The sequence below is a fragment of the Triturus cristatus genome, chromosome 1_2, assembly GCF_964204655.1.
Source record: "Triturus cristatus chromosome 1_2, aTriCri1.1, whole genome shotgun sequence".
Classification (NCBI taxonomy): Eukaryota; Metazoa; Chordata; class Amphibia; order Caudata; family Salamandridae; genus Triturus; species Triturus cristatus.
Window position 1 is genome coordinate 299,729,231 of NC_140580.1, and position 15,786 is coordinate 299,745,016.

Here is a 15,786-nt window from a genome sequence, read left to right on the forward strand (position 1 = left end):
ATTATTATGCACAGCATTGATTCGATGGCCCTTTTTTGTAAAAGATTTATTGAATGAAGATTTTTTGTCTCATGTTGTACGTTAGTTTGGTTGGATGAGCAGTATGAGTAGTATGAATGTTGTCCTCATGGGTGATTGTTTGAATGAATATAGTGGTGTCTAATTGTTTCTAATATTGTCATTATTAAGTTATGTGCTTTTCATGTTTTTGTAAGGTATATGTATTGCTAAGACTCAAAATGTTTCTAAATGTGAACTAAAAATTAGTCACAAGATTAAACCCAACGGAATAATTGGTTGTCTGGGCCCTTGTTTTATTCTGGGAACAGAAAAATTTTAGGTAAATCTACACGTAGCATTGGCTCGTCTTTTTGTTCCTATATTATAATTGGTTTGGCCTTGCTGCCACACGAGCCAGAACCCCCTTTTGGTTTTCGAAGAAATACAAGAGGCACTGGATACCCTAGATCAATCAGTAACTTCAGTTCATTTGAAACTATAGCAGCATAGGACAATATTCATGTTGCATTATACACGTAATGTCCTCTCCAGATGGGCAATCGCTGGATATTCCACAAAAACATACTGTCCAAAATGTAAGTTGTTTGCGGTAGGTTTAAAACATATGTTTGTTGACTGTCCTGGGTTGAATCTGTTTTGGAATAAAGTCTCCATAATGTTTGCAGGGCATCTCAGTCGTGAGTTTCAGCTTACTGATAAGGAAATTCTCTTAGGGTGCAAACATGGGGCTAATAGGCAAGAGAGGTCACTAAATGTTATCATTCTCGTCTGTGTATAGATCCTATCAGCTCAAATGCAGACTAAGTCTGGTCACTGCTTAGGCAGGTGTTGAGTCTGAACTAGCATTAGCCAAGGCTAGAGGCCCTCGTTCCTGGCTTAGGTGCAGGTTTACGTCCATTGGAGACTATCCCAAATCCGTTTGAATCTATTAGCCTTCTCTTTGTATTTGGAGCATGGTCTTTTCTTTTTCGTGTCTTTTTCTCTTTATTAAGGACAGCATCGAACTTGAATTAATTAGCATATGTCTTATGTGTAGTTTATTTCTTTTTTATTGCTTTCTCCCCCCGATGTATGTGCTTGTTTTGTTCTTCTGTACTGGTTTCATAGTTCATACTTAATTTCTTTTTATCTCCTTTCTTTGTATTTTGTCATACAAATGGCTAATAAAAAATTATTCAAAAAATATATATATTAGCTGTAATGGTGGCTTGAAATGGGTCCTAACCCATCTCTGGACTTGTTGAGTATTCATTTTCATTTTTCATATAAAAAACTTTATTTGAATACAGAATGTATCCATAAAAGTACAAATACAATGCAACTACACATAAATATAAAAAGCTTTTAAGAACATAGTGCCTAGAAAGATGCATAAAAATGTATTCAGTTTTGTAGAAAATGTCTGGTTAGCTCTGGCTCGATCTCTGAGCCCCACGACTCATCTTCCAAATTTAATTTAATAAACAGCCATCTGTTTTTAGAACAGAGCTTTCGATTGCTTTCAACATGCATCTCTACTAATGGGTGGCCGGAAAAGCTATTCGGGTAAAAGTTATCATCTTTCATACTAAATTCTGAGGATATTAAAAAAGAATCCAGTCTTCTTGCTGATTTATACCTGACTCACAGACTGGTATATTCTTGCTTGTTTGGGAATTTGCGTTTCCAGGTAACGACTAGATTTAAACTCCTCTGATAATCCTGTAGTACCGTAACTGTCCTAGGCTTATTTTGTCTATGAGTAGCAACTGATGAATCTAGATTTGCATTCTGCAAATAATTAAAATCACCTCCTACAATCACTTTACCTGAGATCAGCATTGTGGATTGAAATCATTTGATTAATGGTGCTAAGTGATGTTTAATAGGACCATATATTGTAGCTGCTGTAATGTATAGACCATACAGTTGACCATTAATCCTGGCCCATCTACCTTCCTTGTCTATTTAGGTGGCACAATTATCGTATTTTAGTAGCTTATTGATATAAATAACGGCACTCCCAGTCAAAGCTCTTGATGAGGAGACGCATTCAGAGCTCTCCCACCTATGGAACATTGAAAATCAGCCAACTTATCTTACTTTATATGAGTCTCCTGGATCATAGATATATCGGGGAAATAGCTTTTTATCCTCTTTAGATAACCTTCGCTTTGCATTTATTATTCAAGCCATTCACATTAAACAATATGATCTTCAATGTATCACTGTCGACTATCTTTCATTATTCTATGGCTCCCCATCTAGAATAATCAGGGAATAGCATGCAATAATCCATATGAACCCACCTATAATCATAAGTCTCTGCATTACCATATTCATTTACCCTAAAGTACTTCACATGCATTAAGTGCATAAACGTAAACATCTAAACATAAACCACAAAGTGATTAGGCCTGAAAATAATTGATATCTATAAAGTGCATGGTACATAAGGAATCATGCCTATAAGGTGTCTACAGTTCATGCATTTCAAAACTCGAGGGATTTGAATTTACTTCAACTTCTTTAACAAACCAATCCCATGACCATTCTCTTAAAAGAAACACTGCAAATTCTTCCTCTTTTCAAACTGCAACTAACCATCTTATCCTACTCTATCGCTCCCTCCCCCTTTCTGCATGGCACAACCTGCTGTGGCCCCAGAGCACAGCACTTCCCCCAGTCCTACTAACTGGCACTATGTCATTGTGCCAGACTCTCCATCCTCCATTACTCCTCCCTTACCCTCCATCCATTCTTTCACCCCCCTCAGTAAACGTAAAAACTTGACTTACAACTTTCTAAATTCATTGTTTCAGGCTGCTTTGCTCTCATTGTATTTTCTTCAGAAATGCCTGTGCTTCCTCAGTTGACTCACACAAAAGAAAGCGATACCAATATAAAACTTACAGCTAAGCAGGTTAAAGAAGAGTAGCCTGTGACCCTGCTGCGCGAATATGAGTTAGCAGGGATTTACGGTCTCTAAGTTTACGGGCAGAATTGGTTGTCATTTAGGAAAAAACTCTGAAGGAAGATCAGAGTTGTTACATAGAGCACCATACCTAGTGTATCTGCCTAATGTGTGGGAATCCCGGATATCCACAGATTAGATCACCTAGAGTGGTTTGCAAGCTCCTCCTGCTTACTCAGGAGTAGACTTATTTCTTTTGTGCATCTATCCAACACTTCGATGCATCAGATACTCCTCGCAACTCAAGATTTGCTGCTTCATTTCTTCAACTAATCAAGATTTTGAAAGATCCTTTCATCCATCTTTACTGATCACTCTGACAGCTGTTTAGTGATATCTAGTTTACACTGCTTAATTTGCTTGGTCTGTATACTATTAGCATTGTGGGCACATCATTGCCCCGTTTTGCAGTGTCCAATCTGTTGCTCTGATGGTTTACTTGAGCTACTTCTTGTCTTCCTGGAATTAGCTCAACCACTTATTTACCATTAGTCACACATATTCCCTCTTCAGCTAAATTTTTACCAAATGGCTCCAGGAGAACGCTTCCCGAGCTGTTATACTGCAAAAATAATGTAAAATATTGAAGCTATTACTAATTGTTTTTTTAGCAAATGAGGGGAACAGCTCCGTTACTTGGGCTCTATCTGAAAAGTGGTGAGCAACTTGCAAGTTCCATACCCTCTCAGTTGATGTTTGCTCTACTGATGCATCGCTGGTAAGAGAATCCCCACTTTGGGTATGCCCCAGAGCTTAAGTCCTCGGTCTCTTCGATGCCCCCCCCCCACCCCCCTCACAGTGGCCCCATTCTCTGAGGGGGAAGGCCCATATTGTTTTGCTCTGTGCTAGCTTTCACTTACAGCATGTCTAGGCCTCACGGCGGCTTGGATAGTGCCATATTGCCCCTTTGTCTTGGCAAGCCTCTTTTATATTCTCCATAACCCCTTCCATAAAATAGGCACAGCATCTTAAGCTGCCCTTGGTTTTCTGTGATCCCAAATTTTGTTCTTTCCTAGTTACTGTTGCTGCCTTATTTGTCCTCACATTTCTTTGGGACTTAGAAGGCATAGTTTGGTATAATGTTCTTGAGTCTTTGACTATCCAGGGAAACTTGATTCTAGCGTAGACATAACCATCATTGCCATCATGGCTCTATCCGAATAATGCTCTCTCATATATCTTTGTGTTTTTAATATACATAATATGCCCCATATATAGCTTCAGTGTTCATGGCATTAAGTAGCTTTAAGTAGCTGTAGTGTCGCAAGAGCTCTGATAGTACCGGTTGTCTCTCTTAATTATAAAAATGTTGCTGCAGAGACAAACCACTGGCCTCATCCATGTTGCATCCTCAGCTGAACTCTCTACAAAACAAAATGGCAAGGCAAAAGGATAACTCAATTGGCTATTCTGTTCCACTCCACCTCTCCATCACTTGGACCGATTCATCATTTTTCTGCCTCTGCATTTCACTCCTCAGGCCAAGTTCAGCGTAAACAAGAGCAACGCTGGGTGTGCCTACTGAAGAGCAGAAAAAAACCTCTTGCGGACGTTAAGCTTTTGCTACTTAATTTTCAATGGGCCAGAAGTCGATATGGTGGCTTCTCGCCTGTTTAGGGCCAACTGCTCAGCAATACTCTCCTGATGTTCTCCCAGCATGCAGAGCACCATGAGAGCTAGGGGAGGAGCAGGAAGTGGATTGTGACAGACGAAGCTCCTCGGGCTGCATCATCCGTTCACGAGTGCCTCTCCTATGTTGACTGAACCAAAGTAAATTAAAATCTCGGGACCTCTGCTCTCCCACGATGTCTCTCTAGGAGGTATACTTCCTTTTGTTTGCTGATGATCTTTTTCCCCATGAGGTCGCTGCCTATCCTTATCCTACAACTCGAAACTATATGCAGATCATTAATGTCCTCCAGGTATAGACTATAATATTTTGCACGTCCCATTAATCTTTTGTTGTCCTTGATGCCTGCAGTCTCCCGTAGGGCATTATTGTATTGCATGACTGCCCCATGTCTTTTCCCTGATGATGTTTTAGACTGGCACCGGACAAATAAGATACCATTTGGACTAACTTCGTCACCCACGTACTCCTCTGTCAATTGCCACTTCAGGTTTCCTGTTTATGTTCTTAGTTAATTATAACCATTGCAATACATATACTCTCTATACAGTAAAAGACATGAAATACAAAGCATTAAAACACCATATGCCCTAGCAATAGATGTATTCTGAGCCCTTAAATGCATTCATGTACGTGGCTATAAGCGGGTAAATCAGGTCAAAGATTAAAACTCAGTAATGCAGATTACTTGGCCAGCTTTTCCCTGTACCGATAAAATCTGAGTGAGACAGTCAGATTTTAAAACCAGGCTTCCTAACCATTGTCCATATTTTGATGGCCAATCACAAAGGAGGGACTCTGGGTTTTTTGGACAGGTCCAGCATACGTGCCCAAACGTAGTAAAGATACAGAAAGTATGCTGTTCCTAATTACGAGACAAGGAAAAACTAGGGGAACCGGTTTTGCGTGGTTATGAGATTTAAGAGGACGGGGATTCCTCCTCTTGGAATTTGGGGCCCTCACACACCCGGCTGGGGGTGTCATGATTCATCTAAGGGCTGCTCCTCATCAGGTCAGCTCTGCAACGTGGCTCTGCGGAGGCACAACACGTGAATAATGTCCTCGGAGCCTTATCCCCATATCCTACAGATTCCATGCCCTTCCATTCTTCTCCAACGAGGATAATGGTTTAAAAACATGTAGTACCCCCAGTCTGTATTTTAAGAACTGTTTCTTTGTACTATTACTGTGGGATACGGCTAGATTGCCTTGAGGGGACACCTTTGTGTAGTTGCGGAGTATTAGCCACCTATGGTTCCACATTGCCAAGGATTTCATGTCTTCCACAAGAGAAAGGGCTTTGGTGTTAAGTTTTATTATCCTTTTAGCTGATTATGGCTCAGTTTAAGGGCCCAGAGACGAAAGGCCAAGGGTAAAATGTATGTATGTAAAAAAAGCTCTCATAGGTAAACAGTCCCTTGAATTTCCAACCGGAGATAATGGCCCCGAAAGTCCTCTCTTGCGAGTTTGAGGCCTTCACAGCAGTTCACAAAGGCTGCCTGCCAACTCGGAGTTTGTTTTACTGGGCCGCGCTCCAACCTAATTTGTGCAGGGGATGCATACACCAGCAAGTGGAAAATGGTCCTGTAGATTTTCGGTACTATGTTGTCCAACATGGTACCGTCCCTTACTTTTTTTTTCTTCTGTGTAATCTCTTTTGGAATTTTTGGCACTTGTTATCCTCCATCTTCCTCATCTCATGAAAATACGCTCTATCTTATGCGTTATTTATAGGCATCTATGAACTGTGCCGTGCCAAAAGGAATGGTTAATGTCATATATTTTAAAATTCTAGCTTTTTGTGTCCCTACTCCCCTCCCATGCCACAAATAGCCGAGAAGAGTATCGTTTATTACTTGAAGCCCAAATATTGTCGTCTTCTTAGCCCTTGGTCTGTGCCTCACGACGTACTTTCGCCCCCACTTGTTTATTCTTCTCGCTTAATATCTGGCTCAAACAATCCCGGCACTGAACAAATCGATAGTAGACTGCTGTGCTCGCGTGTTTCACTTTCTGTCCCTCTTATTATGCGAATTTGCACGAGTTCAGGGCCTCACTCTCCTACTTTCACCACCTAGGGTAATCTAACCTGTCTGGAGGAACGGATTCACTAAGTTAAGAATTCTCGGACTCAAAACAAATTGATGTATTTATTCTAGTTCATGTCTTTGAATGTGTCGTAGGTTCTTTTTCATGATGGTCATTTGACCAATAGAACTGCAAGAAAAAAGGAAAACATAAAAACAAAACAATTTCCAAGTTAAGAGAAAGATTAGTTGGGAAAAAGTTCACCGGAAAACGCTGTTTTTTTTTTTTTTTTTTTATAAATACTTATTGAGGAAGCACTGTCATTTATATATCCATACAACTTTAAAGAATGTTGAGTTCTTAACTTGGTCTGCAAGCAAAGCATCTGGTCTTCAATGGCGAGACTGCTTATTTTCTTTTGTTAGGTGTGCTTTACTTGAATAACTGGAGACCCACTAGTTTAAGGTCCATGAACTTTAAAACTGAAGTCCGCATTTCTCATAATTACTTATAGGTGGGAAAAACTTCCTTTTTCTGTTGCCTGCCACTGACCACTTTTTTCCCCCAAGGTATAATTATTTTGTTGACGCTACTCAGTCCATCCTTCATTGACAAAATATAAATTCTTCTCACCATTTGTTTCGACCAGTGTTCTAAAAGTGTCAAAGCAATAGCGATGTAGGAATTTCTAACATGTTAACCGTTCCCATCCTCTCACGTGCATGTAACCTAAGCACTTTGATAGGCGAAGTCATCTAATTGACAAAGCAACTTCGCAACAACAGTTCATCCTTTGCGTTATTTAATCTTCGAGCACAAACCATCTATAGATGTAAAAACACCTTCAAATCCTAGCAGAATAGTAATATATTTGGCAACATACTGTTTCCCAAGACTAAAAGACACTTTCCATACACACGAACCTGGCAATAATAAAATATTTTAGTGTGCTGGAATTTTCAGGTACACAGCCTAAAGTCATCTAGCTGACATAGCTATGCTACCCCAATACTAGACACATACAAACTTTCAAAACTAACAACATACCACACTAGACAGTTCATCCACAAGATCAGACACCTAAAGCCGAACCAATCATGTACAGTTAACAAAGCAATTCCACCTCAAGAGCATATTCCAACATCCTGACAAGGCAATGGACCAGCTTCACCCCATGAATGGGACACAGTCTTAGGGCTCACCCGCTCCGACACTCATCTCAGACCTCCAGCCAGTGATTATCTAATGGCACTTCACCACTGGCAATCTTTAGTGAACAATTCATTGAAGAGATGTTTTATTTCACACACCCATCAGCGTTGCACCTAAGGGTGTCCCCAGATGCCGACAGCCCTACAAAAGCAACAGATTAGCAGAATTGACTGCCCTAAACAATTCCCACATACTTGTTTGTTGCTTGTCTGTGGGCCTTCACTTTAAGAAGCCTGGCCAATGGCCTGATCGTGAGAGGAGTACAGATTTAACATGATCTCTTTGTTGAAGTTACTTGATACCATCGCTCTTTTATTCTGTAACCAAACTATATCTTCAAATTAGGTACATTTGTTTCAATTTCAGGAAATTGATTTATCATCTTGCACACCATGCCCATTTGATGGTTGATTACCAGGTTGAAATGCTTTTCGTCCTGCGAGATGTTCATGTAGCTTTATAGCAGGTAGCCCAGTAAAACATGTCCGGTGTGTCCATGTGACTCTGTATGGGAAACAGTACTGGAATAAATCTGCACCTCAACATCTAATAATGGTAACACTGGTGTCCTTGAGCTAGCTCATTCCTAGGGTGGCACACACTATTTCAAGCAATATTGCCTTACAACTCTGAAGCCAACATGAAGGTCTCTTAACTTTTTGTTTTTGTTTGATCTGTTTATTAAATTTTATAAGGAGGGAGATACATAGACAAAGCGCATAAATGAGTAAGGTATTGACACGGGGTGTCCTGGTATATTGTCACAAAAATTGGACACATTGGAGATTTACATATAGCTTAATCTGCTAAAACGCTGCTAGTGTCATAACATACAGTTTTGATAACCTATACAACCCATGTTTGTAATCCTGTTGTACATCAACAAACTCATTTGTTTCAGTGAAGCAAAAGGAGAGAAGTTACTTTGTGAATTGCCGTGCACTGTCCTGTCAATTTCAAGCGTACGTTCAAATTCGACACTACAGAGTGAACTGGTTATTTAGGTATGAGTATTGCTCATACCAATCAATATTAAGAGATCAATGAAAATGTAAACAGAAAAAAGAACTAACTAACATCAAGCATAGTTATACTTAAAGCGTCATCCCCAAGACAATCAGTAAATGCATCTAATATGCTATAAGATCTGTATTTCCCCCATACACCTCGTTCTCTCATTAATGTGTTTCTACGTGAATAAGAACAAACCTTTAGCGCCTTAAGAGTGAATTCTGGGCAGCAGCCCTTATCTAGATGTCTGTTCCCCATTTGAAGAGTCATCCGTTTCTGATACGGGGCGTATAATCCTTTATAAAGGACTCTTGACATCTAAAAATTATTAAAATAGTGGTGAAGGTCTGGAAACTTACGAATGATTAGGAATATAATGAACTAAGTACTGCATTGAATAATTTAACTTTAAAATATTAATATATAGATAGATGTATTGCTTGTAAGATTTGCTCGTTTTTAACTTTTAAGTACTTCTAGTACTAGCTAATGTAAATAAGTTGTGCAGAGTTGATACCTAGTTATTGTGTTTAGTTCGTGAAATAAATGTCCATGCTATTTTTCTGAAATACGGTAGTAGCAATCTATACACCTAACTCTGCGATTGATGTTGCATTAGCAGTTGTGAATGACTTTTCAAAAAACGTTTGTGTCTTTCAGTCACCATGCAACAGGTCGCCAGAACGGTGGCAAAAGTGGAGCTGTCGGACCATGTTTGTGATGTTGTTTTTGCACTCTTCGACTGTGATGGTGAGTGTCGAATTTAGAACTGTTACGAGTTTAGAAGTACAGGCAAGGATGTACATGAAAAAGTATCGAAACAGTTTCTGGGTTCGATTAATTTTATTCTTTTACCACCACCCTTTTCTTGGTATAAAATGCACATAGTTTAACAAAACATAACGAGGAATGCATTTCAGATGTTTTGCACTTAAAACCATTTAGATTAATGTGTCAACTGACACGCCCAATGTTATTTTAAGTTACAGTCCTTAGTTTGAAATATGGGAATAACTTTTAAAATCTTTTGCTTAAGAACCTAAGGCAGTCTTCTCTTCTAAGCTGACCTTTGTTGCATCAGCAGCACTGGTGTTAAGCGAAGCGACATGACAAATCTTCATGTGTCTTAGCTGATGCTTTCTAGTCCCAGATACCCCCTGGAACGAAAGCATGGTGCCAAATGCTGTCCTACCATATGTGCTCGGCCTGTACCACCGCACAGTTAGAGATGGACCGTATCGCCTTCCGCTCTTTAAGACTTCGTCGGTACCCCACTAACTGAAATATGCAGGAAGCCTTGGGTCTCTGGTTACCCTCCCTCAGCCTCTCCCCCTAGCTCTTGGGTACGGGGCCTTTTGTGTCTTGCATCTTCTGGGGCTCATCTCCAAGAAATCCTTATAATGAAAAACAACAGGACTCCGGCATTCCAAAATGTTGGTACTTCGTTTCTAGCCATGAATATACAGCCACAATAATGGAGGCGTCAGCATTTTGCAGTGCTGGCGCCCTTTTTTCATCAAAGGTTTTTGGGTGTAGTGGAACAGGTGTGCTGGTCGATGCGGCCAATTTTGGCAGTTTTTAACTGCATAAATATAGCTATGGCTCTTGTTGTATGGCCCTTATGTCTCTCCTGGCCTCTCTCCTTCCCCGGAATGAGTACAAATTCTAGACAACCCCATTGGTTTGCTTCAGTCTGTGCGTTTCTACTTTCACTCCCCCCAATTCGCCCCTTGGAGAAACTTGCCTTGGTGTGTGTTCTGTTATAAAGCATTAAACTATTTTATGGTTTTATTATATACATTAATGAATGTTTTACAGTCATTACACAGTCTTCCAAAACCTTCACAAAGCTGGCTGTGAGGTAGAAATTTTAACACGTTTGAAGGGTACAAAAATGACAAGAAGCAAATGTTGACCTCCTTAAACCATTGATAACAGTGACAGGTGTATTGAAGGGTAAAAATAGAGCCCGCGAAAGTAAATGCAGATACATATTCATATTTTTGGAGGGATTCACAATGACAATTTACAGTAACAGTGACAATGTTAAAAGGTGATGTAGGGAATTGGAAGTAATTCAGGGACGACGGAAAAGCAATGTATGAAAAGTGTGAGGTGGATCTGGTCATTTCAGAGACTTAAGGCTCTTTGCATTAGCTATAGGTTATTTTTTGGAATACCCGAGGACTGTCTCATCTGTTCATCTTTCCAAGCTCACTTATGTTGTATTATGTGAAAGTGCACAGAGCATATTCAAGAAATCCAATAACTACAAATCTAGTTTGAAAAAATGCAGCATAAAGAAAGACATTAATAAAGTACAAGTCAAGCACAAAAAGGCAATGTGAAGTTTGTAAATGGAAAAAGGAATGTAACTTTAGGATTGATATTCGGTCAGGATGACCAATCGGTCAGTGTAGGATTATGGTTTGAGGAGGACTCAGGGTAGGCAAATAGTGAGAAGTGTCCGGGTAAAGGTATGTTGCAGATAGGGTTAGTGCAAAGGCGAAAGCAGGGTCAGTATTTTTTGTGGATTTGGTGATGGGTTGAGAGTTATGATACATCAAAGAGGATATATCAATAGGTTATGGTTTAGTTTTAATGTTATTTAGTGGAATTCTTGATTATGGGTTATTCTTCATTGTTATCCTAACACAAAATGGAAATGTGGCGCTTACAAGTTCATTGATCTGGGGTAGTGATTATGGTGGCAGTTATCAATGCAGTTGTAACTTTTAACATAGATCCCAGTTACATGACTACCATTGGTTTGGCATGAGTAGCACCTGTTATTCATGGCGTTACAAAGCAGAAAATATGCTGCATTAAACTTTTAGCAAAATAAGTTAGTATCCATAGACCTCGCAGATTTCTGTAGTTTCATTTGAAGTATTGTTGTTATTGGATCGGAATCATCTAAGAGTCCTTATATGTATTTATTTATAGCTTGCTGTCCATCGTAGCAGTAGCAGATACGGTTAGCTGACTGAAGGTCCCTCTGATGCATTTACAGTTAGCATTGTGTCACACACCTCAGAAGGAAATAGGCTTTTCTAGCCAGCGGTATCGGCGCACAATCAATGTCCTTGAATATATTAACAATTATTTCCTCTCTCACCTACCTTCATTCCTGCTATCTAAGCTGCTCCTACCCCAATTCTTGACATTAACTAGAGGACAGAGAAGATTGCTTATACGAAACTAAGGATGTTATCACCAGTCAAGCAAAAAAATAGATTATTTTAATGAGAATACAAAGAAAGAGAATGTAGTTTTTCTGGTATAACAAGTCTGTACATTAAGTCTTCACTTACATCTAGACAGGTTGTGGTCTCCAGCTGAGAAACTGGAGCTAAAATCCAATCGCTCAATTAACAAGTGAAAATCAGGTCCGTAGGAACCTACTGACAAACGTATTTTAAATAATGAATACTTAATAAAACTCAATAAATAGGTTTTCCACTTCAGAGCCTGTCTCCAACAGTTCTTCGTTAATGTACTATTATTAGATTGATTGAATCACCTTGCCAAATAGACCTCCTTTCAGTATATAATCATATCTGTAAATGAGTAGTTCGCCTCCAATCTCTAAAATCTGACCTGCAAATGAGCTCTGAACAGACTGTTAATTTTTAATGAACCATTGCAGGGATGTGTATTTTTAAACTGGTAGCAGTGGAATGATGCATAAATTATATCAAATTCATCATTATAAGATTTTCAGATTTAGCATGTGTAGCGCTTCAAAAATATCTCGGGACTCTTCTGAGGCATACGTTTGCTTTCAATGTGCATGGAAATGTATGCTATTTTCCTTGGATCTTTTTCCCCCCAAAAAACACCTAATGTTAGGACAGGAATTTGGCTGGTGGACTTCAGACTCTGCATCCTGCTTGGTTTATTTTACTCTGCCTTGGTACAAGTCTCCTATTTGCTCATGTTCTTACTGAGGTGTGTTTGTGTCATTTGTCAGTACGTAGAAATACGTGTTCTTCCTGTGATTATCTCTGCTGCCTATTCACAGGACACCTAAAAACGTGCTGTCAAATATTGCAACCAGTGTGAAAGTTGATCAGTGTTCGGTTTGCATTCATTCAGATCCTGCAGATCCTGCTCACAAGTTGGAAGGCTCTCTTTCAGAAATCAGCTCAAATTGACAAGAGACTGAGTTTCCCCAAGATAGTGTGAACTTAGATAGAAATACAAAAGATCCTCGATATGAAAGTAGTGGTCTGATCTGAAAGAATGGCATGGTGAACAAAGACTCAAGCCTATGCATGCCTGTAAGACATTCCCGATGGTTCATTAACTTGAAGTTCTGATCTTTCTTGTGGTGGGAAAAGCCACTGTCAGTGAAAGGAAAAAAAAAGCTCTTGGACACAAGTTGACAGGTTTTTGTCTTGGGCACTTATCAAGGTTCCCTCTATTGATAAAGATAAATAGGGCATTTCTTTAGATAGTTCTTTAAAGCTCTAGTTCTCCAGCACCTGCAGACCAGAATGTTGGTAGGCTATTGATTGGTTCACTCCCTAAGAGTCAATTCCTTACACTTTGCTCAATTGGCGCAGTTAAGTCCCAAGTCCCCACCAGTCAATACTGCAGTCTTTCTCATGTCTACAAAGTAAAATCCATCCAAATGTCTCATTTTTGTTTGGCATTTCAAAACAGGGCTTGTATTAAGTTCTTCCTTTTCCATTGCTTCTGGAAAACAGTCAGAGGATGTAGCTCCTTGCAGCTAAACTGATAGGAGGTGGTCAAGGGTAATGTTTTCTGAAGTCCATACCCTCCCAAACATATTCCCAAAGTAATAGGGGCACTGTGCTTTGTCTATTAAGGAATTTCATCAACTCATACTCAATCGTATTATTTTCTCTAATCCATGGTCTAGTGCCTGGTCTTAAAATTGTAGGCCTAAGCTTCCCCAGGTGGCTGTTCCAACAGCCGGTCCTTGTCCAATTACTTATTTGAAGTGGGCACAAGTTATATATATTGTTTTTACTGTGGTGGTCCAGACCCATACCAGATGGAGGCAGATATTCCTTCTCTATGAGGCGTATTTCATGGGATTGTTTCACTGGCAGCTTCTCATTCATCTTACCCTTTTTCACTTTTCCATCATGTTTCAGACTGGCCTCCAATGCAGTATTACGCTCTTGAAATGTTCAACAATCCTACTATTGAACAGATCCTTCAGGTGATTGAGTTGAAGGACCGTAGGCTAAGCATGTCTACCCTTAAACCAACAACCCTGCTAGCATAATAAATAGTGGGAGTTCCACCTACGCAAGCTATTCTTTTTATCTGTTACTAAGGCCATTGAGATCCTTCGCTTCAAGGGGCAAGAAATTTCACTGTGCATACTTCCTCCTTTTCTTAGCAGCCTGCATTAGCCTTGAATTTTGAATATTTGAATATGCATACATGTTCTAGAAGAAAAATTGTTCTGCTCTTAATTGTCCACTGGATCTCTACTTGCATCAAATCTATTATAAGATTGCTGTGGCTGAAGAATGTGGCAGTAAACCGTCTGGCAGTAAACGGTCTAAGAGGTCTGTCCTTTCCAACGATGTGCTTGTCTGTTTCCTTATCTGTAAAGGTGTGTGCCTCTATTGTAGGAATATTGTCACCAACATTTACTTTGAGTAGATATGATACTTAAGTTATCTATTGCTTCATGCAACCTGGAGCAAGCTTTTCTCCCTTAATGTACTGAATGCATACCGCTTTTCCCTGTTAGTGAGGACCATCACAGTATCTTTATACATATAGCAAGAGTATCATTATCAACATAATAACCTTGAATTATGGTATAAATGTGGCCTCAGAGCAATTACCAAATTCTGCTCGATGGTGACAGTCCTTTGCGACCAGCTCATATGTTAGTGAAGTAGTAACAATTTGCTGATCTGAGCCTAAACACTAACAGTCTCCATTCTAAAGTGTGCAGATGCTTTTAGACACCCTCTGGGATAGGGGCTTCTGAATAAAGCAACAAAAGTCTTTTTTTCTATTTTCACTGTCTCCTTGTCTGAAATGAATTTCATGTCACTGAAGCGTTTGAGAAAAGACCTGGTATTGATATTGTACTACACCCATATGATCCACAGAAATTCAGATGAACCTTTCTACTAGACCGGCTCCAAATTATTGATTCTGTGTGCATAGAGAGTTATATAATTGGAGCTCACCTGCCATCTCTGTCTTGCAAGGCACAGATGGAGAACCACCATAGGAGGAGACTCCAGGCCCTTAACTGTCCATCACAACTGGTCCTCTGTTAGTTGATAGTGGGTATTTGGGTTCTCCAAAGACTTGAAAATTCTAATCAGAGGAGGTTAAGACATTTAAACTAAACGTCTGGACAAAAACACCACACTAAATCCTCAAAAGCATATAGGAGGGGCTCCTCTTTCTTCTGATCTACAATCAGACTATGTTGTTTGACAACGTCGACCTAACTGGGGTAAAACATCAAAGCAACCGAGGGCACCTTCATTGCTGTGTTTTTCCTTTACCTAACCTCTTTACAACTGGGCACTACCACCTATTAAGCTGAGATGCATCTTATAGCTTCCACTATGGAGCCACTCTTTGACATTTGTTCCTGATTAGTTTCTCAATGCAGTTCTTCTTCACCAGTGATTCACAAACTTGTTACCTCCATGTATTTGCGTCTATGATGGCAGCATAGCCTCAGACCCAATTGCTGTCAGTCAGTCACCACTGCAGATCCTGTGCAGTCCCCTCCCAGATCTGGAATACATCAGAGAAATTCCCCTGATGCTGCGTCACTGGATCTTCAGGTCCCACTGCAGAGCCTGCATATGCCATCTGGCATGTGTCACCAGCAGGATGCAGGAGGACATGAGGCCCAGCAGCCTCAGAGTCATCCTCACCGAAATTCAGGATAGAGGCTGAAATATCGGTATCA

At 39.9% G+C, this 15,786-nt stretch overlaps 1 protein-coding gene across 3 annotated transcripts in view; it reads left to right on the forward strand.

Annotated features, from left to right (window-relative positions):
- MICU1 (mitochondrial calcium uptake 1) overlaps positions 1 to 15,786 on the forward strand; it is a 730,309-nt gene that overhangs the window by 704,978 nt on the left and 9,545 nt on the right. For all 3 annotated transcript variants that reach the window (XM_085603833.1, XM_085603832.1, XM_085603834.1), the window contains exon 11: positions 9,516 to 9,605. In XM_085603833.1, the coding sequence (XP_085459959.1) occupies positions 9,516 to 9,605 (90 nt within the window). The remainder of the gene's footprint in view (positions 1 to 9,515; positions 9,606 to 15,786) is intronic.